The sequence below is a fragment of the Anopheles arabiensis genome, chromosome 2 (genome assembly GCF_016920715.1).
Source record: "Anopheles arabiensis isolate DONGOLA chromosome 2, AaraD3, whole genome shotgun sequence".
Classification (NCBI taxonomy): domain Eukaryota; kingdom Metazoa; phylum Arthropoda; class Insecta; order Diptera; family Culicidae; genus Anopheles; species Anopheles arabiensis.
The window spans coordinates 2,811,889-2,836,826 of record NC_053517.1 but is presented as its reverse complement, the minus strand read 5'-3'; the positions used below and the strand labels follow the sequence as shown (position 1 = coordinate 2,836,826).

General features: G+C 48.4%; 3 protein-coding genes across 10 annotated transcripts; 2 read left to right on the top strand and 1 right to left on the bottom strand.

The window, feature by feature from the left end:
• Positions 1 to 215: 215 nt before the first annotated feature.
• Positions 216 to 21,502, top strand: LOC120893457 (bicaudal D-related protein homolog). Of its 7 annotated transcripts, XM_040295368.1 has the most exons (6): positions 216 to 595; positions 8,713 to 9,326; positions 9,364 to 9,655; positions 18,779 to 19,526; positions 19,603 to 19,886; positions 19,967 to 21,502. In XM_040295368.1, the coding sequence occupies exons 3-6, from the start codon at positions 9,425 to 9,427 to the stop codon at positions 20,381 to 20,383; spliced, it is 1,680 nt and encodes a 559-aa protein (XP_040151302.1). In that variant the 5' UTR covers positions 216 to 595; positions 8,713 to 9,326; positions 9,364 to 9,424; the 3' UTR covers positions 20,384 to 21,502. The 7 variants fall into 7 exon arrangements, with proteins under 7 accessions (XP_040151302.1, XP_040151303.1, XP_040151304.1 ...); XM_040295369.1 differs by having other exon boundaries at positions 216 to 327; positions 8,713 to 9,655; XM_040295370.1 differs by lacking the exon at positions 8,713 to 9,326 and having other exon boundaries at positions 9,439 to 9,655.
• A 1,000-nt stretch (positions 21,503 to 22,502) lies between these two features.
• LOC120893714 (ubiquitin fusion degradation protein 1 homolog) lies at positions 22,503 to 23,771 on the top strand. The gene is made up of 2 exons (XM_040295766.1): positions 22,503 to 22,638; positions 22,709 to 23,771. The coding sequence occupies exons 1-2, from the start codon at positions 22,636 to 22,638 to the stop codon at positions 23,615 to 23,617; spliced, it is 912 nt and encodes a 303-aa protein (XP_040151700.1). The 5' UTR covers positions 22,503 to 22,635; the 3' UTR covers positions 23,618 to 23,771.
• Positions 23,694 to 24,890, bottom strand: LOC120893715 (actin-related protein 2/3 complex subunit 4). Of its 2 annotated transcripts, XM_040295768.1 has the most exons (3): positions 24,789 to 24,890; positions 24,032 to 24,701; positions 23,694 to 23,965 (listed from the first exon to the last, which is right to left on the bottom strand). In XM_040295768.1, the coding sequence occupies exon 2, from the start codon at positions 24,654 to 24,656 to the stop codon at positions 24,150 to 24,152; it is 507 nt and encodes a 168-aa protein (XP_040151702.1). In that variant the 5' UTR covers positions 24,657 to 24,701; positions 24,789 to 24,890; the 3' UTR covers positions 23,694 to 23,965; positions 24,032 to 24,149. The 2 variants fall into 2 exon arrangements, with proteins under 2 accessions (XP_040151702.1, XP_040151701.1); XM_040295767.1 differs by lacking the exon at positions 24,789 to 24,890 and having other exon boundaries at positions 24,032 to 24,782.
• Between the last annotated feature and the right edge of the window lie 48 nt (positions 24,891 to 24,938).

Here is a 24,938-nt window from a genome sequence, read left to right as displayed (position 1 = left end):
CACGTGCACGCTCTCTCTTTATATCCGTCTGAAGCTAGCAAGCGTTCCAAGAAGTCCACAAAAATACCCCCGGCGCTTGGCATTCGCTCTCACCTGTATGCTCACCGCTCAGCCTTAGCTCTCTCTCACCTGCGGCGGCCTCGTGTGAATAGCAACGGGAAGGGGGAAAACCAACCCCCAGTGTGGGGCTTTGCGTGTTGTGGACGATTTTCTCCGTTCTCAGTATCAGAGTAGACTTTGGCCGAAGCACGCTGGAAGCCTCGTCGAGAGGTGTTTCGGTACTGTTGTTATTGCTGTTGCCAGCGGTGTGGTGTGCGCGCGTGTGTGGTTAGTCATACCGGAGGGGTAGTTTTGTTCGCTGCTGGTTTCTTCATCCCCCGTTTGCAGCGGCGCAAGTTTGCGCAGCAGTTCCGTGCGAGTGTTGTGTCGGGCGTTGTGTACCGCCCGTTACCAAGGAGCCGTGTGCCTAACTGACTGTGTGTGTGTGCCTGTGTGTGTTGTGTGTGCCTGTGTGTAGAATATACGAGGGCATCTCGTGTTTTGTGCCCCCTGCCATCCAGATACAACACCAGTCGTAGAAAACGGAACATTTAAGGTGATTTGAGAATGGATGTTTGCTGGTTTCAATAACATGCAGCGTCAGTGGCGGCAAAATGTAACCAAACAAAAATAATAACGCTCATCATTTCCTGCTAAATCGATCCTTCCTTCCTTCACGTCTTTCTATGCAAAGCGCCATCTTTCCATTCGCCAATCGCGTCGATTCGCCCTGTGTCGTCGATCATTCCGTTGTGCTTGTCTGCTCGAATTGTCTGTGTATCTCTGTGTATGTGTGTCTTGTGTATGTGTGTGTGTGTTTGAGTGTGTACATACGTGCCATAAGTATAACGTTTTGTGATCGAGTTTTTTTTATTCGTCGATTGCGCGACCTACTCCTGTTTGTGTGATAAACCGCAGCCCCAACAGCGTTGCGGCGGATCTCAGCGAGAGGCTGCGAAGATCACGGGCCGGACGCGCAACTCCACCACCACCACCACCAGCACACCCCAAAAACGCGCCTGTCTTGTGTTCGATAGTTTGAAGCTTTTAAGCACAAGCCTTTTTCTTTCGCTTTCTTTCCTTCGCGTTGCGTCCTCATCGGCGTGGCTCTTTCGCGTGGTTTATTGTTGCCGACGGTTCGCGCACGCACGCAATTTTCCCTTCCCACCCTCCGCATGGGGCATCACGGATTGGAAGAAATGGTGGTGGTGGTGGTGGTTGCTGCTGTTTTCTCAATCGTTCGGCGCGAGGGCCAATTAAATAGATTAGCAGCAATAGCAGCAAAACATCAGCAGCGCGAAAAAAGGAAGTGACCAACCTGCAAACACAATACGGCCCTCCTTCTTTCACACATACGCCCATACGCGCTTGCTTCAGCATGTAACGATCGAGCAACGGGGGTGTTGTTTTCTTCTTCTTCTTCTGTGCAAAACTAGCCCCCCCTCCTTTGGGGGGCGGTAAGAAAATTGCGAGCGCACGAGGAAAATACAGTGAACCCGAAAATCGATTGTGAAACGAACGTGCACGCGTGTTTGTGCGGGGTGGGGTGGGCAAAAGGGGTGATGGTATGAAAAAAACAAAAAGGAAAATTCACTTCACCCCCGCCGTTTTACACCACGACTAAAGAACGGCTCAAAAACGGAACAAAAACGCAACAAACGCAAATGTCCAAAAATGGCTTTGCGGAGAAATTAAATGCCTGCAAAGAGAGGAGTCTAGTGCTGGAATGGAATACAACAACAACACGCACACACACATACACATCCTTTTTGAACGTTTAGTGATCGGTGTGTGTGTGTGTGTGGGGTTCATGCAACGAAGTGGCTGGAAAAGCGCTGGAGCAACCGTACGGGCCCAACGCAACGCGATAGGCGGCCTTCCGTTTGGTGGAAACAACATTTGATCGATAAATTCATTCGCCACACGAACAGGAGAAGTAGTTGAGGGGAGAGAGGGGGCTTGGAAGGGCAAACAAACAGAACCTCGTGCAAACATGCAAAAGCTACATTTACTGCCCACGTACAGTAGGTGTTTCATTGTCTGTGTGTGTGTGAGAGTTTCTTACTAAAGGGAATTTCCTGCAACACGAAAAAGGGAGCCGAGCGAGGGCGAGCAAACACAACAACCACAACTGTTCCGCAAGAAGTCCGTTGGCGTGTTTGGCGCCCTTTAATGAATTGGCCAGTGCACAATAAGCAAACAAAAACAACAATACAAAAAACACAACAAACAGATCCACCCATCCACTACGGGTGGACACTAATGTCGGATGGATTATTAAAGACAGCGTGATGCAAACGGCGAACCCGCCTACTTCGATCCATTTCGCTAACAGCCGCCCCTACGCTAGCCGTAAAGGTGTAAAGTACGCCAAAGTGTGTGCCATCGCAGTTGCAAGTGCATCCCCAATTCAGATTGGAGAGCTTTAATTTGGTGGCTTGAAGCACGCTTCGGCTACGGGTGCTCTTTTCGGTTTGGGTAAATACGCGCCACGGGGTTTTGTAAACACGTTGGAAGAGCTCGCAAGAACGTGATTGAATGAGCGTGAATTGCATTCGTCGCGCTATCGCGCTTGAAGCGTTGTATACACCACAATGGATACACCAAAGCGCAAACGGGAACGAAACGGTGGTCTTTGTTGATGAGATGAAATTAGTAGTAGCAACCCCACACACACGTTATTTGGCATGGAAAATGGATGAGATTGTTTTCTTTCTCTTCGCTGCTATTGATGAAAAATGACGAAAACCAAACCGCAGAGATTGGGAAAGCAAAAGGGAATAAGAGACGTACAGTGGAGTTGTGGTACATTTCACGCCACGCCGACTGGGAGGGAAAGAGGGAGGAGGTGACTTGCATCGAAGGGTGCATCGCTTTCGAAGATGCGAAGGCGAAAGCTTCTCACCCAGCGTCAGCCAAGCAAGCTGACGCAGCTGAGACGTCTCGGTGTTACGTGTGCGTGGCGATGAAATTTTCATGCCTTTGCTTCTTCGTGCGTGTGTGGTCACGAAACATGGCCCCATGGGGCTGAGTTTGACGTTTTCGAGGGCATTACTGGACGATGGCCGCGTGTGGTCCGTGTGCTTCCGGTGTCGTCCTTGGCCTCTGCTGACCGAAACAGGGCAGTAGTGGAGGGGTAAAGCGGGTTATAAACCCCAATTGTTTTTTTTTTTTGGAAACATACGGCAAGGGTGCACCCAGGTAGCTGTTTTCCTAGTCTAAATAAACCGACCGATTGTCACTAAACACTGGCAAAGGCAAATTAATCAACGACGGACCGCGATGTGAAGGGGCGGAAACGATATTTCATTCCACGCAACATTAGTAAAAACCCGTCGTTGGCTCTTCTGTTTTTTTGTTATCAAATATTGATGAGCAATTTATTGAACACCTCCGAAATTAAAACCGAAGTAAAAAGAAGCGAAGAAGAAAACATCCAACTGGGTGGCAATAGAGAAATATGGGTTCGTATAAATAAATAAGCGTTAGGTGCAGGCGTTTGTTTCACCGCAGCTCGAGAGAGAGAGAGAGAGAGAGAGAGAGAATGTGGATAAGGTGAAAGATGAGGTAAATTAACACAACCATTGTGTGTGATGAGCTGCGGCCAGAGTAAAAGCCAAATTAACGAAAGGAAAACTGGCTGCATTTGCAGTTGAAAGTAAAAATCAATCACCACTGTAGCGGGGTTTCATTCTGCTCGCTCGATACTTTGCACTTTGCACGTTTTCAAAGATTGATTGAAGCGAAGCTTGTTTGTTGGGTGGTGGTGTCACCTGCTGCTTTGGTGCTGCCGAGCCGATCTCACCCGCTTAACTGCTGGTTTGAGGTCAGCATTTTGGGGCTGTAACCAATCTACAAATCCCCCTTCCCAGCTGGGCCATAACGCTGACCCCGCCCGAAGCGGACAATCACAGCGGACAATCGAATTTCGGTCGAAGGTTTTTCATTGAGGGAAATTGACTTTGACGCTTGGGGGAGGACGTTCGACGGTGAGCTTTTGCTTTTTTTTCGGTGTGTTGTTTTGTACCGCCCGCTGTATTTCAAGCTTCACCAAACGCGCTTCAATATTGGAGGTTCGATCATTCGTCATTATCACTTCCCTTTTAAGTGGCAAAATAAAGTTTCGATTTCATGCGGCAGTTCAAGCGAGAACTTGCGCACAACTCGCTCTCTCTCTCTCAGCAAACGGAGGTCCTGTGGTGGCAGCAGTGTGCAATTTGGGAGGGTGCAGATGGGTGCCAAGCCTTTCCCGCTGGTTTGTGCCATTTTTCCAGGCCAGGTCCTGGAAACGGTAGGCACCGAAACTAGGTCACCTTTGTCCGGCCCAAACGGAGCGTGTTTGCAGTGCAGTGGGGATCGATTTTTGAAGGCTTGCCCGAAAAGAAAAAAAAATGAATCTTAAATTCAATTCTACGTGCAATCGTATTAGTAAACGACATTACCCATCAGCAGCCGGGCGTGCCGGTTGGCCATTAAAATGGCAAATAAATTATTTCTCCCGGAAATAATCGTTCAAATGGCTCACCGGGAACAGGGTGCCATCGAACCATTAGAATGCATCGATCCAGCAGTGTGCTTTTTTGTGCCGGATGGGAGCTTTTTAAAGCAAGCAGCAGTCATGCATCGATCGTTCGATATGCATCTTTGTCCCCATGCAGTCAAGCAGGCGTACCAATCGGGGTGATGAGATCTGTTTTCGCTTTCGTGGTCATCGTTTGGGTGGTGCTCGCCCCCCTTGGGGGAGGGATTGGATTGGTGCTTTCTATTACTTAATCATGGATACTGTTGAGTCGTTCGTGCAAGTGTAGTCATATTTCAGTGACATTGAACTACGTCGCATTTAATCGATTAAGTGTTGTTGGCCCCCGCGAGAACGAAATGAAATGGGAGAGCAAAAAAGGGAAAACAAACAGTTTGCTTACAACTACGAGCAGGTACTTTACTGCTGTTCAAGAGCCATTTATTGAATGTATCAGAAGTGGTGCTCGCTTTATCTCGTGTCACGCCGCGCACATGATAAGATAAAGTGCAACAAGGTTGTGGCGGTGGGTGGTGTGTATGTAAGCATGCGTTTGTCGTCCAGTTGCGCTTCAAAAACGACAACGATACAGGGTAATCGTATGAAATGTTTTCTCTCCCTTATCGTGTCAACTGACGGACTGACTCAGCATGTGCTAGAACTCATTTGTTGTCACCTTTTTTTTATCCTCCACTGCATCGATCCAACATCATCCCGAGGTGTGTATGTGTGTGCCAATGTGATTCGTTCCGAACGTCATACGGTGCCGGGGCGAAAGTTGGTACGCGCGTCGCAGAAACGCCAAAGCGGAACTACCCCGGATTGGTTCACCTATAAATAAAAGGCAACCAGTTGAGTCATCCGAAGACCTCTCCCCCGTGCGGGCGGACTGTCTTCGCTCCGGCGCGGGTGAAATCCAAGAGCGGCGAGTGGGCGAGAAGAAAACAACACATCACTCATACACAAACACACACACAGAGATATGGGGGAATGTGAGGCTTTGGTGGGCAAGCGTGTGCGCCGTGCACCGTGAAGTCCGCGCGATGAGAGGGCATACGGTATTTATTTCGCGCTTAACCGTATCGTTGTTATTGTTATTTTATTTTAAAAGTATTTTTGTTTCCCCCTACCTTCCTACCTACCACCCTGTTCGCACCTTTCAGTCAATGCTTTCGGGCTAAAGCTTCATAAAACCCCCCTGCTTCCGGTGGTGGTTTTTGGGGGTGCTTGGTGCTGATTTTTCCACCATTACGCTTCATGCCGCAAATGAAGCCATGTGAGCGCGTGTGGCAGTGAAGACAAACGGTAAACGCTTGGACATTCGATTCGGCGACCACGACGATAAGGTCGACCGATCCTTACGCACATTTCCTGTTTGGGCGCGGGCGGAGGCCGGAGACTGTTGTTGGAAAGAGAAACGAGCCCTTTTTCTTACTAGGTTTAATGTAAGCAGAATTATAAGCAGATTTGATTTACATTTACCAACTCGCTTTCTTTCTGCTTTCTGTGTTGGTAAATGAACCATCAAACCAGGCACACACACATACATCATTATATAAAGGTGATCATCGCGAGGTTCGCGTAACGTCTTGAGTTTGTTTACTGTTTTTCCCCCTTTTTTCCTCATAACGATCATTACTTTTGCAAATTTCCAACAATAAAGCGCTGATAAAATCTTTATGGCTGTTCGATTGTGCGTTTGGGCTTTGCGCGTGTGTGTGTGTGTGGAAGTGTGAGGATCAGCAAATTGTACCTCCAATAAAGCTTCCTTTAGTGTGCAAAAACATATAATGTAGCAAATCATCGCTAAACTCTGCCCCTTTAGCGAGGCATTACATTATCGTTATTCCAATCGGCACTGTTGAAATGCTATTAGAAAATTCTATTCATTTCAGTGTACACTATCAATTCGTGGGGCCGTTTGGCTGTTGCCTCGCTGCCTCCCTGACTTACAATTAGCCCAATTAGCGTTTCGGTTTGGTGAGTTTAGTGTGGCACCGGCAAGAATTACACAACAACCTCCAAACGGCGTGCGTTTCGATTGAAGGGGGTTGGGTTACAGTTAAAGAAGTGTTTTGCTTAATTTGCCCACCCCACCGTACAACCCGAAGGCCCGGCAAATCTGGAGCATGGAAATTGTGGGTGATCTACTGGAGAAATAATCCTAAATCCGAGATCCAGGGGTCCAACAGAGCGATGATTCACATCGTGGTATTCGCGGTTACAGTGTGTTTTTGTGTTGCCCTCCTCGGCTCTTAATTTGATAAATACCATAGCCAACCGCGGCTCTGGTGCATTTACCCCTAAAACCGTTAGGTAAGGCGAGTTCAATTGAATTACTCCGTTTTTTGTTGCTGTTGTTGTTGTGTGGTGTTTGTATCGATTTCACAAGCGATGGAGCAAAAAGAGACTTCCACCAAGATCCACCAAACGGTGGGCACCTAACCACCCGTCCCAGCATCGTGGCCACCAAAACGTTCGACAATCACCGTTAGACAGACCCGTAACGATGAAGCCCTGCCCCCTGGTAGAGGGTTTAGAGGGGGATTGAAAGGGTATGAACGATTTACAAACGACTTCCTTTGTGCTGACTCACTGGTGCAACACAACAATGTGTTTGCTCCATGCCGTTCATGATCAACCGACGATCACGATCACGAAGACAGAAGAGATGGGGGAAAAAGCCTTATGTTCGGAGGGTGTCACAGCATCTGCTGAAGTCATTTTTTCCTCCTCCTTGGGGCTTTGATCACCACTTTTTTTGTGTCTTGCTGCGCGCGCTTGAAGAATTCAGCAGCAGCAGCAGCAGCAAAAAAAGAGATGTTCACGGAAGGAAGCACTTTTACTCTTGTGATTTTGCAAAAGGGGGCTTTTCGAGCTTCCGCCGACGCCGGATCGTTATTGTACGAAAAAACACAACCATCAGCCCGTGCTCACCCTTGCGGCCACGCGTTTGACCACCATTCTTCTCCAATGAGCTTCCGATTCCGAGGCGGCACGGGGTGTGTGAGCGAAAGAGAAATATGGGGGATTGGGTGAAAAAATAACAAGCAAAAAGCAGCTTTCAATTTTTGCCATTCGGAACCGAACCGATGCGCTTTAAGGTTTCGGACAGTGATTGAAGCATTAGGTGAGTTTGGTAGCAAAGGTAACAAAAAAAAGAAGCAGCCAAACTCATCTGGCACGCCGACGCCAATTTACACACCGCATTCTCTCGTTGTAAATGGGTGTGATTTTTCTCTTTTTTTCGGAAAGTGCTTTTCTTGCTTGCGTAGTGGAGCGGCTCTCGGAATAGTTTTGAATAAAGGCCGCTGTAACCGTGCGGTATCGCTTTTCCGATGCCTTTGGGATGCTTTTTCGATGAGGTCGTGAGCAGGGGCAGAGGAGGGGGGAGCGGGTTTTCTCCCTGGGCGAAGGTTAAGTTCATTGGAATAAAAAGCGCCGAATGACATTCGGCCGGCGGCCCTGTGGGGTGTGCGTTTGGGTCGAACTTTCTTCTCCGCACTCCGAAAGCTTTCTTGTGCCTTTTTCCATTCAGGCCGGGTAAAGTGGTAAAGCCGTATTTTGTGTTTTGCTTTTAATACACCGAAACGATTTGCTCGCTCAGTGATTGATTCTACCGATTCATAAGTCATGAAGCGAAATGAGGGAAGAAAAACCGGCAGAGGAGTCGTGCAGATAGGGTTTTGGCGATTTTATGTGCCGCGCAGTGAAAAGATACATTATTCATGCGAGCAAAATTATACAAAATGAACCAAGTGTGCTTTAATTTCGACTATTCGTCTTTTCTGGCTGGCTTCTTTTTTTAATTTAACGAACAGGGTATGGTTTGTATGTGTGTGCGTGAATGCTACCAACTGTAGATAAGTTTGCACTCGAGACGGTTGAGGCCTTTCCTTCATTATCTTACACTCCGCACGGCGGGAGGCTTTGGCTTATCGGGCAGGGGGTGGATTTTCCCTATTTTCCCTCGTCATTATCAGCAATATTTTATCATAAATTTATCATTTGTCCTGTAAGATAAGTCTCGTTCCATACGTTATCGAATGTGTGTGGTGTGTGTGTTTGGGATGGATTTATACTGTAGTACGATACGAGTTTGATTAAAAATTACCCCTTTTCTTGTGCAAACTCTCTTTGTGCGTCCGATGCAGCTGTGGTGTGCAAACGTGACCGCGTCCCTTGTTTGCTGCTGGTGGGCACAGTTTCGGCACCATTCCTTGAGCCTGCCGTCGTGTTTGATGCGAGTGAACCGTTATGACGCATGGATTCGATGATGCGAAGTGTGCAACCGAGTGCAGTGCAGTGCCCGGTGGCCTCGCAGCGCCAGATGTAACGTAACCGAGTACCGGCGGTACGCAAAGAGACGAACGGTGCCCACAAGAAGAGAAGAGTGTAAAAAGTTGTGCAGAATCAGTGTTGTGTACTAGAAGATGCTTCATGCTATCCCCAAACGGCACGCTAACCCAATCGTTCATCGTTCATCATCGGCTAAGGATTGTAAAAGGCAAATCGTGCGCACAGCTAACCCGTCGTCGTTGTCGTCGTCTTCGTCGTCTGTGTCCATACGCTAAAACTTGTACTATTCCTCATCGCCTAAAACCTACTACGCGCTACCTAAACTACTACCACCACTACTACTAAGCTCCTTCTCTCTAACCATCATTCTATCGCTTTGTACGTTGCTGACCAACTTTCTGAACCTAAGCTAAAACAGAGAGAGAGAAAGAGAGGGGGAGTTAGAGACATTGTGACTCACTCTCGCCGACAAAAAAAAAACAGAACCACAACCCCTCTCGGTTATTCTCCTCCCAAGAGTGGCCTCTAATCGTAAGCTCACACCCATCGTCAATTTCATATCCGCACATGGATGCGCACAGCAAATTGAAGCCCACCCTCGAGGACTACATCCTAGAGATGGAAACCAGGCCACCCGACAGCGGCCAGGTCATGGAAAAGGACGTGTGGGCGCAGCTGCACCAAAAGGAGGCCGATCTGCTGCTGGCCGCCGAGCTCGGTAAGGCACTGCTCGAGAAGAACGAGGAGCTGAAGAAGAACCAGGAAAAGCTGATCGATGACTACTCGGCAAAGGTTGAGGTAAGTGGCAGGGCTGGGGTAAAGAGGGTGAGGGAGACGTTGTTGGGTTATTTATATAACACAATGGGTAACTCAATGGATTGGATTAGGCTTAAAATAGAAGAGATTAGGGTACTTCGCAGTGCACTTCATTTCAAGTAAGAGCAGATGTCGATGTCTATGAGTGTTTCCTGATCGTTACACTCTCTGTCCCTGTGGATCGATATGAATCATCTATCTATTGGATTGTTAATTGGAGTAGACACATGGGCAGACGGGCTCTTCTATCTTATTCCCAACGTGGTACTGATTCTGATACTAGAAATTCTTGAACTAGAGAAGGAGATGCATCAAACAATTTGCTCCGAATCCAGACCGGAGACATCTAAGATCAGGATATTGTTCATATCAACCTACAAGGTCAGGTCATATGATATCCAGCGAATCATTTATATGTCATGCCAGAACATCTTTATAGTTAATTGCAGATTAGAGTTCTAAAAGTAGTTTGCAATATCGTTCGAGAACCTTCGTCACACATTGAAGATCTAGTGATCTTGATCTTCATAATCTTCACGAACGTGAGCAATAGCGACGAAAAGATTTCGAAGAGCATACCGAATTACTAGGTCCTTCAGATATACATATAAAGATCTCCACGATTGTACTATTTAGAGTATTGCCAGGTTTTTATGGACGGACGTTGAAATCTCGCTTATAGCCTTCTCGGCGACATTCTCGCAGCATTCACACTTTAATTTGAATAAAACTCACATACACAATTCTCACATTCCAAATCTCTGCTGACGAACGTTACTCTGAAAGTGATCCAGTTGCGAAGGTCCTCTGCTAATGTAAATCGTGAAATGTCGCTTCTTCAGTAATGGGTTTAATCAATAACACCATATTTCTATAAATTATGATTTCCTCCATCGCTAAAGCTGTCCCCGACCGACCGACCGTCAACCGGAGCTCTGCGGCGGGCTGCGGTTACCCCTTTCATAATAAACCGCCCGAGCTATGTAGATCAAATCGGGGTTGTTTGCGCTCCAAACTCGTCGCCCTTGAGCAAAATCAACCATCTCACACAGCTTCGAAGCTAAACATGACCGTTGTGCCTTATGCTGGAAATACCACGTTTGGGCGCTGTTAAATGTGGGTCCCAAGATTTAAAACATTTTGTGCGAAACCCTGTTAATAGCAGTTGCAATGGAAGCTGTATTTGTGAGCAAATCTGCTCGCAGAGGCAACACAGTGAATAAAATAAAGAACGCCACGCCACCCTTCTAAAACAGTACAAAGAGAGCCCTTTTCCATGCACGTTCTGCAAAGTGAAAGGAACGAACGGTCGCATATCCGCAATCAGCAGGCAGCTTCGTTACTCTGTGGCGTGGTCAACTGAATCCCGCGACTCTGTATTGAATTACTTTATCGTGACACACGGTCGGTGTGGGTGTAGAAAAAACAAAAAAAAAACGGCCACATACAATCCACCTACTTGCGGTTCCTATGCGGTCGATCGCAGAGCGAAGCCAAAGCATGTCTTTGGAACTGGTTTTTCTGCGAAGAATACGCGCGGCCGTAATTCGCGAAACGTGGATCTTGTCTCGTCGGCTGCTGTCAAATCGTGGTTTGTGGAGGGCAATGTTGGTGAACAGTGTGTGACCTTTTCGAATGGCGATCATTCACACACGCCACGCGTTTGAAGGGAAATGGGGGCTCGATCGCTAAGACCGTCGAGACACGGGTCACGTTGCAGTGGTGCATGTTATCAACGGTGCATGTCTGGTCTAGCGATGCCATGTGGCCTACCCGACTTGTATTGGATAATTTAATTAAACAACCCCCAAAATCATCCGTCCGATGGCGCAGTATCAGGCTTCTGTTGAGTACGTTCCAGACAACTTCCATTCCATCGATTGGAAGGTATTACACGTAAGCGAGTCGGAGTTTAATTACGAACGTTACACTTTGGACCGAAGTAAGTAAAGGGGAACTAGAATAGCGAATGGAATCAATCATACGGGACATGCTTAGCATTCAGTGCCCGTGCACTGGTGACGCTGCTGCTGAGCACGGGTGAGATCAGCCTTCCTCGCCCGCTTACCCGATCGATCGTTACAAATCCGACAAGGCTAGCAGCGGCTTATGTAGCAGGCCCGCGAAGCAGACCCGCGAATGGCCATGCCCAAGGAAGCCCAAGAAGATTGTACAAATAAATAAACTCACACTCGGCCGTGTTTGCGGCCGCATGTGTGTTTGTGAGAAGTGGGGTAGAATTAAAGGTAATCCGCGAATTACGCCAACTCTCCCGGGTGCTCCGATCGAGCAAATGTCCCGCTGCTTTGGGCGAGGCCACAGTAAATGCAGTAAATCGATAAATTGCACCGTCGAAGCGAGAAACGTACCCCACCGAATCAGCTTGGGCCGGTTGGACAGCTGGTGTAGTGCCCGCTGAGTATGTGTGAACGTGTCGTTTCTAATTCCGCTAGTGCTTAACTATTATGTTCGAGCAGGGGTGTTCGTTACGAGGGTGGTCGTATGTCCCTCGAGTTCAATGAAGTGTTAGATTTGTTCGATTTTAGTATGTCTACTTCCACGTTCAAGGAGAAATTGCGTCTACGTCACATGTAATGTTTGCTTATAACTAGATGTTTATTTATATGCTCCTTAATTTAATTATAAGGTTGCCGATTAGACACGATGGTCCGTCGGTTTATATATGAAATAAATAAACAAGGGAGGCGGAGGTGGGTACTACTGGTCACCAAAACGAGAAGACGGTGGTAAATGTGGAACCGAATTGAAATCGTGAAGGATCCGCTTGACGCTGGATCGATCGATGGATGACGTTATGCGCCATTGAGTCATTAGGCTAAATAATTCAGACTTACCATTGCCGCCGTTGCAGGTCCTGTGAGGGGGTGGTGCATGGTTTGTATACGGACGTACATAAACCTTTATGGAAGGCTGTGTGCCGACTGTATACTTAGTGCAAAAGCGAGCACCGAGCGAGCGTCTGTAATTAGAGTTGCGGCGTTAACGAAGCCACTTCACGGCACATTACTGTGGTAGCTTTTCAATGCGACTGTGCTGCAACACTCTCCGTGCCTTAGCACTGGATAATACGATCGAACAATACAACTAAAAGCGCAACCAAAGGAATCATCGGATGCTCTCGAACCCTCCATGACAAAGTGAGCGCAATTTCACATGACTTCATCTGCTCGGCGAGTGCGCCCGCACGCACACAGTGTATTTTGAGTATTTACAGAAATTATTATGCAAATGCAAAACGGGTCGCTGCGAGTGAGACATTCGCGAGTGAGCGATGATGATTTGCACGCCAAAGAAACGATCGCACATGACGAAAGGGATCTTTGCAAAGCATTCGGGCAGGCGAAAAGTCAAACAATCGTTTGAGAAGGGGAAGAATCGCTCAATGCCGTCGAAGCCGTCGGGCTCCACCAGGATGCAGGAGGTTGACCTCATCGAGTGAGTAGCGCACGCGCCCGCTGACTCATACGATGAGGATCGCGCCGAAAGATCGCAACGCACGGTTAAGTGACGAACGCACGGTGGAATTAGTGGTGGAGTGTTAGAGACTTTTTGAAACCAAACCTTGATTGAGTCACTGTGAACCCGCATGCAATTAGAACGCAAGCAAAACATTACAATAGATAGGCGCAAATGAGTATCCATTGTTCGGAAAACGCCAAACGGTTCTAAGCGCTCCTTCCCTTCTGGGTGTTGTTTGAATTTTTAATTGTTCTTCTTCACTTTTTTGTGTGTATGCTTGCGGTTTCGGGAGCAACCGCCGAATGGCTTGAATGATTGATAGCATTGACATTGAATCCATAATTACAGTGCGGACGGGCGGGCAGTCTGTCCTGTTAAAGCCCGCTCGCAAACCGAAAGGAGTGAAGCCTGGTGGTGGTTGTGCCTTTTTGCCGCACAGGTTGACCTTGGTGTGACGCTGAGCAGTGACTCACGCACCCGCCGCCTGTTGGCGATTCCCAATGGCCCGAAATGTGGAAGGGGGAAACATTGCCACCTCCGGCTGGGTTCATGGTTAGTTCTCCAATTTAGTTTCGAAGGTTTCGAAAAGGGGGGAAGGGAGAGCAGCAGCAGCAGCAAAAGAACGAACACCGGAACGGTTGGCCGTACTCTGGCGCCGTACGGTTGAAGGGCGTTCCTTCGCATTCGTGTCACATTCTCGTTGCAAGCCAAAGTGGCGCAAGTAAGGGCTGCCAAGAGGTCTGCGTGTGCGTGTGCGTGTGAGTAGAGTTGTGTAGGTGAAACCTTTTATCTGTGCTATCTCTCACTCTGCTAAAACGCATGTCATAGAAAATGGGCTTTCGGAGCCACCTTGGGCCCGGATTGAGCTTGAAGATTGTGATTTGGTACTTTAGATTAATGCACCTCCAAACGAGATAAGCGCCGATTTGTTTCTTCTGTTTGATTTGGTGCGTGCTTCCATGCTTAAGCATCGGTCACAAATGAATCGGACCGTCTGGGAAACGACGTGGACCAGCCGACCACTTGAAGTTGGTCAGATAAAGTCTTTGTTTTATAAGACACAATGAAACGGTGCGCTGAGTGGTGTCGGCGAGCTTGTTGACGGTGTTCAGATTAACTACTTTTCAAATTCTCATCCATTCCAGTGATCTAATCCCAAGTCGCCCAAGAACTCGCCCATGTAGCACTGTGCCGTGTTTGGGAAGGTTCGCTACCCATAAAGATAAATCTTCAAATGTAGCACCACCACGACCATGAGAAGCTTTTTCAGATGAGCTTACTGTTGAGGTGTGTGCGGGCTAGCTTATTGTATGTTTCCGGCTGGACACGAATGGGTGACAATTAGTTTTTAGCACACCCAAATCGGGCTGGCGGATTGGGATTAAGAAAGAGATGATTGTTTATTTATTGAGGGGGGTGTTGGGTGCGTTTTGGTACAAATAAATTACCAAGATACGCTTGGTATGGAAAGTGCCAGAAATGTAAATGTTGACAAACATGATGAAACCATGGTTTATTTTTCGAAAATAGTCATGGAACATTTTCCAAGGCGCGTCATCTGTGACATGTGGATTCAAAATAATGTAGGTCATTGTAGGACTCCCCTATTTCATCGTGACCTTTTCTCCCCCTCGGTTCAACGCTGCGTTTGAAATGCGTAGAAAGCTGCACGCTTTTTCTGCATCACTTTCCATTGGGAATGTCCTTTTGTAGAGTGTCAAACCTGCGCACTAACGACGTGTTTTATTTGACATTGTTTCCAGTCTAGTTCCTCCGCTCGTGATCCGTAACGGGAGCAATTTACCATTATTCTTCTAATGTCTCCGCAAACGCACATCTAGGGGTGCTTGCGTATTTGCCGCCGCCCCACGGCACCAAACAACAAAACGATCGTCGTCACGAGCATCATCATCATCATAACGGCAGGTTTTGATGGTTTTAAACAACCCGCTACCGTATACAACGGGTAGAAGCGATTTAATAGCCTCGATTTGCCGTTAAACAGCGTTAGCTGTGTTGTGTGTACCGGTTGTTGGTGTTACATTTCGGTGACATTTCCCAACCAACAAGATGGTGTAAGTGAAGAAAAACAAACCAAACAAGGGCAGGAAACACGAGAAACTCCCCGGAGGCAGGTTCTTTACCTTTAGGGACGGGCTAGGCCTGTGGCTAGTTTGCGTGTCGTTTTACAGCTAGCAGGTTTCGGTGAGCGGGAAGAAAAGCGAAAGTGAGAACACCGTAAATCGTGCGTTCTACCATTTCCACAGCGCAACGGCATTGCTAACGGAGCCGGAGTGGGAAAAAAGGTGGCCAAAGCAACGCGTGGTAATAATTAATCCCCGAGTTGCTAAAATTATTCCCCGCATCGTGAAGCATCTTGAAACAACTCAATTCCAAACACCTCGAAACCTCATTCGCCGTTCGCTGCGCCACAACGCGCGGCACGCTCCGAACCGATTGAGGTCGCTGCGAGAGGCCTCGTCCTCGGCTCGGCTGCAACGCTTTACCCTCCCCAGGCACCTGCAACCTGCTCCAAGCAGCTTGGTACATGGGAATTGCATAACACGCACCGAAAAGCCTACCGCCCCTACCACCCTGCCTGCCTGGTGCTAGTAGAGTAGTTATAATCCGCGCAAAATTGAACAATTAAAAAGACCCGCAAACACACACAACACAAAACACAAATGAGTGCCACTATGCGCTACTGTTCTGTCTGTCTAAGCAGTCGGGACTTCTCCATTCCCCTCCGGCGAGCCACCACAACGCTGCAGCCGGTCGCTGGTGTGCGATCAACCGATCGCGATTAGCATCAGCGCGGGCTGATTGTTTATCATGTGCAACGGAATCATTATTATGTGGCTCCTGTGTGTGTGCTGGCCGGAGCAACAGAGCTTACGCGATAACACGCGTCGTTCTTGACGCACAGTCGGCCATGCGGCCGGGGGGAGGGCTATGTACGCTGTTATCGTTATGCGTACACAAAGCCTTCCTTGCAAACCTTTCCGCGACCGACGGAGCGGAGGATAAATGTTTTAACAGCTGGTTCAGGTTGTTGGAGGCCGCCCAGGGAAGGAGAGAAGGTTGCCAGCAACGATTATGTATGCAGCGGTTGGAAAGAAAGAAGTGTGTGTGTTTTTACATTGCCCAGGTATGATCACGTGGTAGGAGTGTACAACTTTCACGTCCACTAGCTCATTGGTGAACTGTTCAAAAACAAACCAAAGCATTGATAAATTAATTTCCTTTTCAAATTTATAGTTGTTTTCACGAAAAATAAAAGGAATGGAAGCAATATAAACCAGACGACCAATACATTGAACCCCTCCGTTTTAATAAATTCATGAAAAACAAAGTCATCAAGCCATCGCTAACGATCGATACGGAATTCTTAATCGTTCTAGAAATTCACAAACAACATTCCTTCCAGAGCTAAGAAGCGTTTAACGACCTACAACCGCTCCGCAGCAAAAACACGCAAATCGGTCGCGTTTTGGGGGGAGTGTTTACTACAATGTCTTACCCGTTGGGCGGACAGGCCGGAAGGCAAGCTCGACCAGCAAGCGGCACCCACGCAAACGTGCCAATTTTAACAAACGTCCGATGACGTTAACCACCCCCAGGGGTGGTGGTGGGCCTTGTGATCCGTAAAACCGAACCAACGGAACGGTGATGACTCAAACGCGAACTGTTTCCATTTTTTGCTTGCTTGCTTGCTTGCTTGCTTGTTGAGTTTCGTGGATGGTCATTGCGGTCAAAACGCGACTCGAAAGCAGGTTCAATAAGTTTCCACACTTTGGTCGACGGATGGACGGGTAGGCGCTGGAACAGGCGTGGCTCTCGACATAAGCGTCATCTGTTGATTGATATGCGATTGTGGTTGTGGTGTTGGAAGTTTGATGATGCTTTTACATTACCATTTCAAATTCCACCTCACACACACACACGCGCGTGTCCAAACTGCCCAAAAAAATGGCTCCGAAACATACGCGATCCGATCATCTCACACTGAATCGAACATCCAATTCCAATTGCGATCGTTGTCGGTCTTTTATGAGCGTGTTGTGGCGTGAAGAATACGATATTAAGATTTCGTCAACGTTTCGAGCCAATCAAGCCCACCGGTGTCATACGGTAGCCAATATGGTTGCGTCTGCAGGTCCGCTTTGAAACCCTTTGTCCCTACGCCACCATAACATTGCATAACGGTCGATCGATTTCGAATACACTGGGGTTGATCGATGTCAAAAATCTTGCGCGTTGAAATGGCATCGTAAAACGGATTTTAGTCTCGCGTGCCAAACTCTGGCGCCTGGTCTGGCTGGTTCTTGCGCTTGCAAGTTCTAATTAGGCTTAATTAAAGTTTTCCCCTTGAACGTCAGCCAGCTTACACACTCACGCTTCGCGAATTGGCAGAAATCGATGCCGACTGTGTGTTTGTGTGTGAGTCAAAGTGTTTTGCTCATCGGTGTGTTTTTCCTTCTCGATCGCTTCTCACCATCGAGACCATCTCCGCACAGCAATCGATGTGTGTAATGATCTAATTTGCAGCTGGCATGCCCTCGAATGGTCAATCAGCTTCGTTTGCCTCGCATTCGAACGGTTTCGGGCCAATTTGGCAGGGGCGCCGATTCGTGCCGGCTCCTGTGAATGGCTAGAGGAAGGTTGTCGGAGGTTGTCAGAGTTTCTGGGTTTGTGGGTGAAAACGGCAAGACAAATTGCTAGCTGCTAAGATGTTTGCAAAACACACACACACGTTACTCCGTGTTTACGCCGCTTGCTTTGATGGGCGCACTTTAGTTTCTGGGTGGGATTTCGGACACAGGTTGCAGTAGGAAGGGGCTTTTCTAAGGGAAGATAAACCGTTAATAGACCCCCAGTGGATGAATTCCGGATTGCATTGTGTCCGACGAATGATATGATTTATTTTTTACCAGCCATAAATCCCGAGCCAAGAATTTATGTCGTTCTAATTGCTGGTTGGTGTGGTGTGTGGTGGCTTTTTTCCTACTTCTTTCAAACCTTTGCCTATTGTTTGCCTTTCTAAGGTACGAGAAGTGACCTCGAACGTCTGGCGTGTTGTGGCTAGTTAGACACAATTTATGGTTCTTTTCGTGCCGGCTGATGAACGGGTCTCAAAGTGGCAAGTTCCGCCAAGTCAAAGTGGTTGGCGGACCCCGTTGGCGGACGTTTCACGATTCTGACGCGCATTCCGGCCGTAATTAGTCGCCACCGGTACCAAGCCCGAGGTTGGTTAATAATGTGTGATTGGTTGGAGGGCGAACGGGTCGAGCGTAGGGCCGTAGGTGTCGTTTGTACTCCAGCTCACTGCACAGTGGAGGGGGTGGAGAGATTTGGCAGATTTTCTGTAGCGCGCCTCAAACTGCCAAGAACGATAAATTAGTGGTCGATACCGTTACCTTCGCGTCCGGGGGGGAGGTCTCTTAGTTCACTTGCTCCACTTGCGACAAGGTGGAGTGACCTTCCGCACGTGGTCCACTTTAAGGGCGGTGGGTGGTTCAAAGGTTCACCTTCGTCGTCTCTCTGACCTAGCTGACCTCGCAGGTAATGTGTGTGTGTGTAATAATCTCTCATCGATTTTCCTCCCCGCTTTCTTCCCCCGCACAGAACTTGGAGCAGGAAAAGTACATCCTAAAGCGACAGCTGGAAATTAGCTCGAGCGAAAATGAGGCAATCATACTGGAGCTGCAGGGCGACATCAAGCAGTTCCGGCAGAAGCTGGAAGCGCAGGAGCAGATCATGCGCCAGATGGAGCGCGAGAAGAACATGCTGATCGAGGAGCTGACGGCGCAGAACACGAGGCTCTCGAACGAGCTGCAGAAGTCGAACGCGACCGAGCAGCAGCTGACGGCCCAGCTGCAGGAGATCAAGGAGCAGTGCAATCGCCGAACGCTCAGCATACAGGACCACGTCAGCAGTCTGGAGAGCCTGAAGAACGAGCTGCGCCTGATACTGGAGAAGAAGAACGAGCTGGAGAACCGGCTCCACATGACGGTGAGCGAGCGGGAGAACCTGTCGATCGCGCTCAACGAAGCGTCCGAGCGGATACACATCCTGGAGCGCAGCACGAAGGAGCAGGACACCAAGTACCAGATGACGGTGCAGACGCTCGACCGGTTGGAGCGCGAGAATGGAACGCTGAGCGAGCGGTTGGAGTCGTTCGATTCGCAGCGATCGCTGCACGGCGAGCTGCAGCATCACTCCTCGCTGCTGCAAGAGATGAACGGCGAGGAGGAGTGTGCGGGATCGAAGGACGAAGCGAGTCATCTCGTCCTGAAGGAGGCTCAGTCGGTGTACAAACAGCTAAAGACACTATGCCAAACACTGCGCAGCACGCATCACGATGACGATTCAGGTAATCAGGAGTCACACGTCACGTCACGAGCACTGTTGAATATCTACTCAATTGTACCTATTTCTCATCCCGTTAGGTCTCCATTCGGACATGTCCTTCTCGTCGCTGGACAACACGATGGCGCCCGTATCGATGGCGGCCCCGAACTCGGTGACGGAAGCGACCAGCGCCAGCATGACCGTGAACGATAAGTTTAGCCGCGGCATGCTGTCCGCCGTCGCCGACGAGCTCGTGCACACCATCATGAATCTGGACGCGATGCAGTTCAAGACGATGTTCGAGCAGACGCGATCGATGCTGATCGAGCAGGAGGAGGAGCTGAAGAAGAAGAACGACGTCATTATGCAGCTGGAAAGCAAGGTAAGCTGCCGGTTTGCTTTGTGCCACAGTGCGCAGGTAGAACTAACCCTCTTCTATGCTTCTCTCTGTGCTCTTCCCAGCTGTCGGTGCGGGAAGTGGAACTGCAGAGTACGATCGAGGAGCGCAACCAGGCCCGGGAAGATGCGTCCCATTCGAGCCTGGCCCAGGACGAGACGGTCGTGCAGGCCCGCAAGGACCGTGACGCTGCTATCGAGCGACGTACAAAGGCGGAGGTGGAGCTGGCCAAGAACCGGGTGGAGCTGATGCAGGCCAACAGTCAGCTGCTGGAGGCGATCCAGCAGAAGGTCGAGCTGCTGCAGCAGCTCGAACAGTGGCAGATCGACATGCACGAGCTGATCGAGGAGCAGATGAAGAACAAGCTGATCGAGTCCAGTACAAAGCCGCAGCAACATCAGCAGCAGTCGCAGCAGTCGTCCGGCGCCTCGACGACCGGCAGCCGCAAGAGCCGGCTCCTCGATCTGTTCTACCACCGATGAAACGTGAGCGGTCAGCTGACGTAAGGGCACAGTAGATCGGGAAAGCATCCAAGCGAATGTTAAGGTTCACTGATGCATTTAACTTATGATGGTAAAGCACGACTAGCTTTGGACGCGTATCCGATCGTACCTCGATTAGAAACCACCTGCAGCCAAACTGAGGAGACGGCGGAAGAGGCGATCCTCTCTTCCCTTCCCCCTCAAGAAGTTTGGCATAAGTACGGTGCTTTCCATAACTGCCTCGCCAATACAACCTCTCGCCTTCGACCCGCATGGATCGGTGGGGTACGCGCGTGTCTTGTGGCGGTTTTGTTGATGTTTCTTGTTTGGAATGTTTTTGCCACGTGGGCGAATGGGTGTGTTAGCTCACGCAATATCTAGCTGGATGGAGACACGGAGTCGAGTCGAAAGTGTACGTGAATGGGCAGCCAGCCGGAAACACGGCTGGGCGACAGTTTAGAGTAATTTTAATTTTATTCATTTGACATAGGCAAAGCGGTATTCTTAATTTACCCCTGATTAACACCTTTATGTGTCGCTAACCAAATCTTATCGTTAACGTATCACATCGCGAAAAAGGGAGGAGCAGGCCCAAGAGATTCTAGTGCCCCGGGACGGTGTGTAGCGCGTCGGGTTTGGTTTTCAATTGCAAGGAAGTAGTACGCTGCGCAAATGTGATAGGAATTGGAAAATGCAGACAAATCGGTGCACGCGAATTGGAAAACAGAAACAAACACACACAAGTTGAAATCCACGGCAAATAAAGTAAAAAAACACACACAAACGGTGGCCTTTTCGTTCGAACGCAAGTGATATACACGCGAGAGCTGCTTTACTACGCGATAGATAACAAGTGAGAGTTACTAACGTGGCGCATACTATGTACACTAAGTAGAAAGATTCAAAGTGATTCGGGATAGCGTTGGTGTTCCACTGTAGCAACTGGGAATGGAATGGAAAGTAGTATAATATAACTTTTTCTACGAGCGTTGAAAGCTGTCGCTAGAACTGGAGTCGGTGGCAATGCAGCGGAGGCGCAGCAGGACAATGAATAATATTTTGTATATACTCTTATTGCAGCTAAATGTGAAGAATAATTTAACAATTTTTAAAATGAGATATTTATGTGTTTGTGTGAGTGTTTGTACTTGCTTTGTTTTAAAGAAAAGTTGCTGAACAGGTAGGTTATATCACTTTCATGCTTAAACATGGGTTTAGATGTTCGTTGAGAAATTTGGAATCATAATTAAGGCTTATTCATGGAGAACGACGAATGATGCAGATCTGCCCAAAGTCTCTATAAGCCAAAACACCAACCAACCAGTTATTTACGGAATGTTATTGTATGCGACTAAAAACTCAAATATTCGTCAAATTATTCAAATAAGTTCAGTTTTAAATCGCAAATCACGCTTGCGGTGGTCGGTCTGAATGATATCGACAAAGGCTTGTTCGCGCATTATCGCCAAAGGTTTGTACATTTCAAATCGACGATACTATTGATTATTAAAAAATATTGGGCTGTGATATGCATGTTGTACAATTCTACCAGCAATTTTAAATAAGTGGCTGCGTACGTGTTGCTTCGTTCAATGAACGCAGCGCCATCTGGCGTAATTGACGCCAGTTTCCCCCATGCAGAGTGACCAGAAATACCGATTTATCTGTATTCCTACCGATATATGCCTACCGATTCACAGATGACCGCTACCGATTTTTCTTTTCACAGAATTTCTCATAATACTGACCGAAAAGACATAAAACCATTTACCAAATGATTTAATGCAGTAAAATTCATATGGAAATCACTAGCAACCAGAACCAGAAGTTCAACAGAGACAACAAAGGCCTGTGTCTGTACTTCATGAGAATCGATGATATCGGACACGCTGGTAAAATTTCATATGGGATTGGATAGATAATGTAAGAAGTGCGATTTTTTTTATACGATGCAATCAGTTCAAGAGTCAACTATGGAGTGGATTTGTAGAAACTATATCTAATTTATGTTTTGTTATCATTAAACTTACCAATTCATCCAAATAATCGAAATATCTGCTCCCACCGTTTAATCCCGCCAAAATAATCTGGCCACACTACACCGAAGTGCTGACGATTTGACATTTCACCAGAACACAATATAAACAACACAAACAAACATCGTCATTGTCTTGCGAAAAACGGAAGAAAGTCGCTACAATTTCATCACACTTCCAATACCTAACACCTAAGCTAATACCAATCGAAGCAGCATGGTAAGTGTAAAGCACAAGATCTCCGCAATATAAAATGTCGCAACGTGTGTGCTAATAGCCGCTGTTGTAGTTCCAGTTCAACGGCTTCAACATGATGTTCCCGGACCATTCCCGTCCGTTCAACACGACGTACAAATGCTACTCGGTATCGATGCTGCCAGGCAACGAGCGACAGGATGTGGAGAATGGAGGCAAGATTATTATGCCGCCGTCGGCGCTGGACCAGCTGACCCGGCTGAACGTGGTGTATCCGATGTTGTTCAAGATCACGAACGGCTCGATCAACCGCAGTACACACGCGGGTGTGCTGGAGTTTGTGGCGGACGAAGGCAAAATCTACATGCCCTACTGGATGATGCACAATCTGGCCCTGGACCAGGGCGATATTGTGGAGATCGAGAGCGTCTCCATCCCGGTGGCAACGTATTCCAAGTTCCAGCCGCAGAGCGTCGAGTTCCTGGACATCACGAACCCGAAGGCGGTGCTGGAGAACTGTTTACGAAACTTTGCCTGCCTCACGACGGGCGACCTGATCGCGATAAAGTACAACAACACGACGTATGAGCTGTCGGTGCTGGAAACGAAACCCGGTCCAGCGGTAACAATCATCGAATGTGATATGAACGTCGAGTTCGCCCCACCGGTCGGGTACACGGAACCGGAGCGAAAGGAAAAGGAGGAAGAACCGATGACGATCGACCCGACGGAGCTGATGCCCGAGCCGACCGGGTTCGTAGCGTTCAAGGGAGAGGGTACCAGGTTGGATGGGAAAAAGAAGAAAGACAACGGCACGAACGATGCACCGGCGGCGCAACGACAGACCTACGTGCGAGGTATTCCTGACTACGATCATCCCTACGGTTTACTACGGTTCGATCGCAGTGTGAGGAAAACGGACCAACTTGAGTCGAAGCTGGAGGACAGTAAATTCCAGGAGTTCCAGGGCGAAGGCTTCAATCTGAAGAAGAACCGCAAATAGAGCTGGGCATGATCTCCTTCAGTAGCAGCTGTACGAAGAACTGTCCAAGCTGAGCGTTAACAATGGCAAATGTTCGTGTGTGTGTTATAAACCTTATATTTCCGTCTCTTCACAACTGATCATATAAATTTCTGTGGTAGATAAAATTACTGAACTCAATGACTTACGGCGCTCATTTGTCTCGACTGGTGTTTAAGACGCGCGAGGCGCAGAGGCCCTTCGCGTAATACGCTTCGCTTGAATCCGCCGGAATCCGAATGGACTAATACAGATTTTCGCTTACACTACGTTTCGTTGCCGCGTGTTCTCTAAATACTTTTGGCTAGTGTGCGGCGGAAACGAAAAATGCTGTAACGGAAGAAAGAATATCAGTCTCGTGAGTTAAATGAGTCGAAATTGGTGAAGTATTTTTACCTTTTCTTAATGGAACAGCTGAACAACTTTGCAAGAAACGAAAAAAATGAAAAAGAAACAAAGAGAGAAGACATGCACGGAGCGGCAGGAATGTAAACAACCGCCTGCCAGCGCGTCTTTAGAACCGCTTCAGGAACTCCTCCGAACAGATGCGCGCACGGGCATTGACGGCCAGCTTCATCTCGCTAATCTCCTTGTCGATCTCTTCCATGAAGTGAATCACAAAGTCCACCAGCTTGTGTTTGTACATCTGCTCGGTGTGGAAGTTCGTGATGAGAAAGCTGATGTCGTACCCGTCGATCGGTTTCCGCCGCAGGATGATGAAGTTTTCCGCCCGCATCATCATGAACCGGGTGAACTTGTGGCAGAGGATCTTCTCAATCTCGTCCGCCTGCTTGACGGCGATGCTGATGCGCACCGAGTTGACGCTCGTCTCGATCAGCACGCGCTCCTTCTCGTTGCGCGATATCACCACCGGGGTCAGCAGCAGCTCCTTGCTGCTGCGGACCTCCACCTCAGGTTTGTTGTGCCGTTCGACGACCTGGGACGAGAAGTTACTCAGACACATTGCCGCCGTGAGGGTGTGACGCACCGCGGTCAGGTAGGGCTTTAGTGTTGCGGCCATTTTTTCGGCTTTCTGCTTCGTTTTCACACTCCGTTGGGAGTTTTCCTGGGAAAATGGGTGGGGAAAGTGGTTGGAAAACACAAAATAATGATGATTCAGAGAGTTGGTGTTTATCGGCCTTATTTTCCTTACTTGCACACCCGCCCAGATAAAAAATACACAGTATGCGTCAGTGTGTGCGTGTGTGTTCGGCGGATGACAGCTCCGTTTGACAGCGTTTCTCACAACGGGACGCGCTCATGCTGATGGTGGGCATGAAGTTTATTTTGTGATAAAACGCTC

Coding starts and splice junctions, on each gene's coding strand:
- LOC120893457 (XM_040295369.1), top strand. CDS start 9,425: ATGGATGCGCACAGCAAATTGAAGCCCACCCTCGAGGACTACATCCTA. Junction 9,656..18,778: donor ACTACTCGGCAAAGGTTGAG/GTAAGTGGCAGG, acceptor TCCCCCGCACAG/AACTTGGAGCAGGAAAAGTA. Junction 19,527..19,602: donor GCATCACGATGACGATTCAG/GTAATCAGGAGT, acceptor TCATCCCGTTAG/GTCTCCATTCGGACATGTCC.
- LOC120893715 (XM_040295768.1), bottom strand. CDS start 24,656: ATGGCCGCAACACTAAAGCCCTACCTGACCGCGGTGCGTCACACCCTC.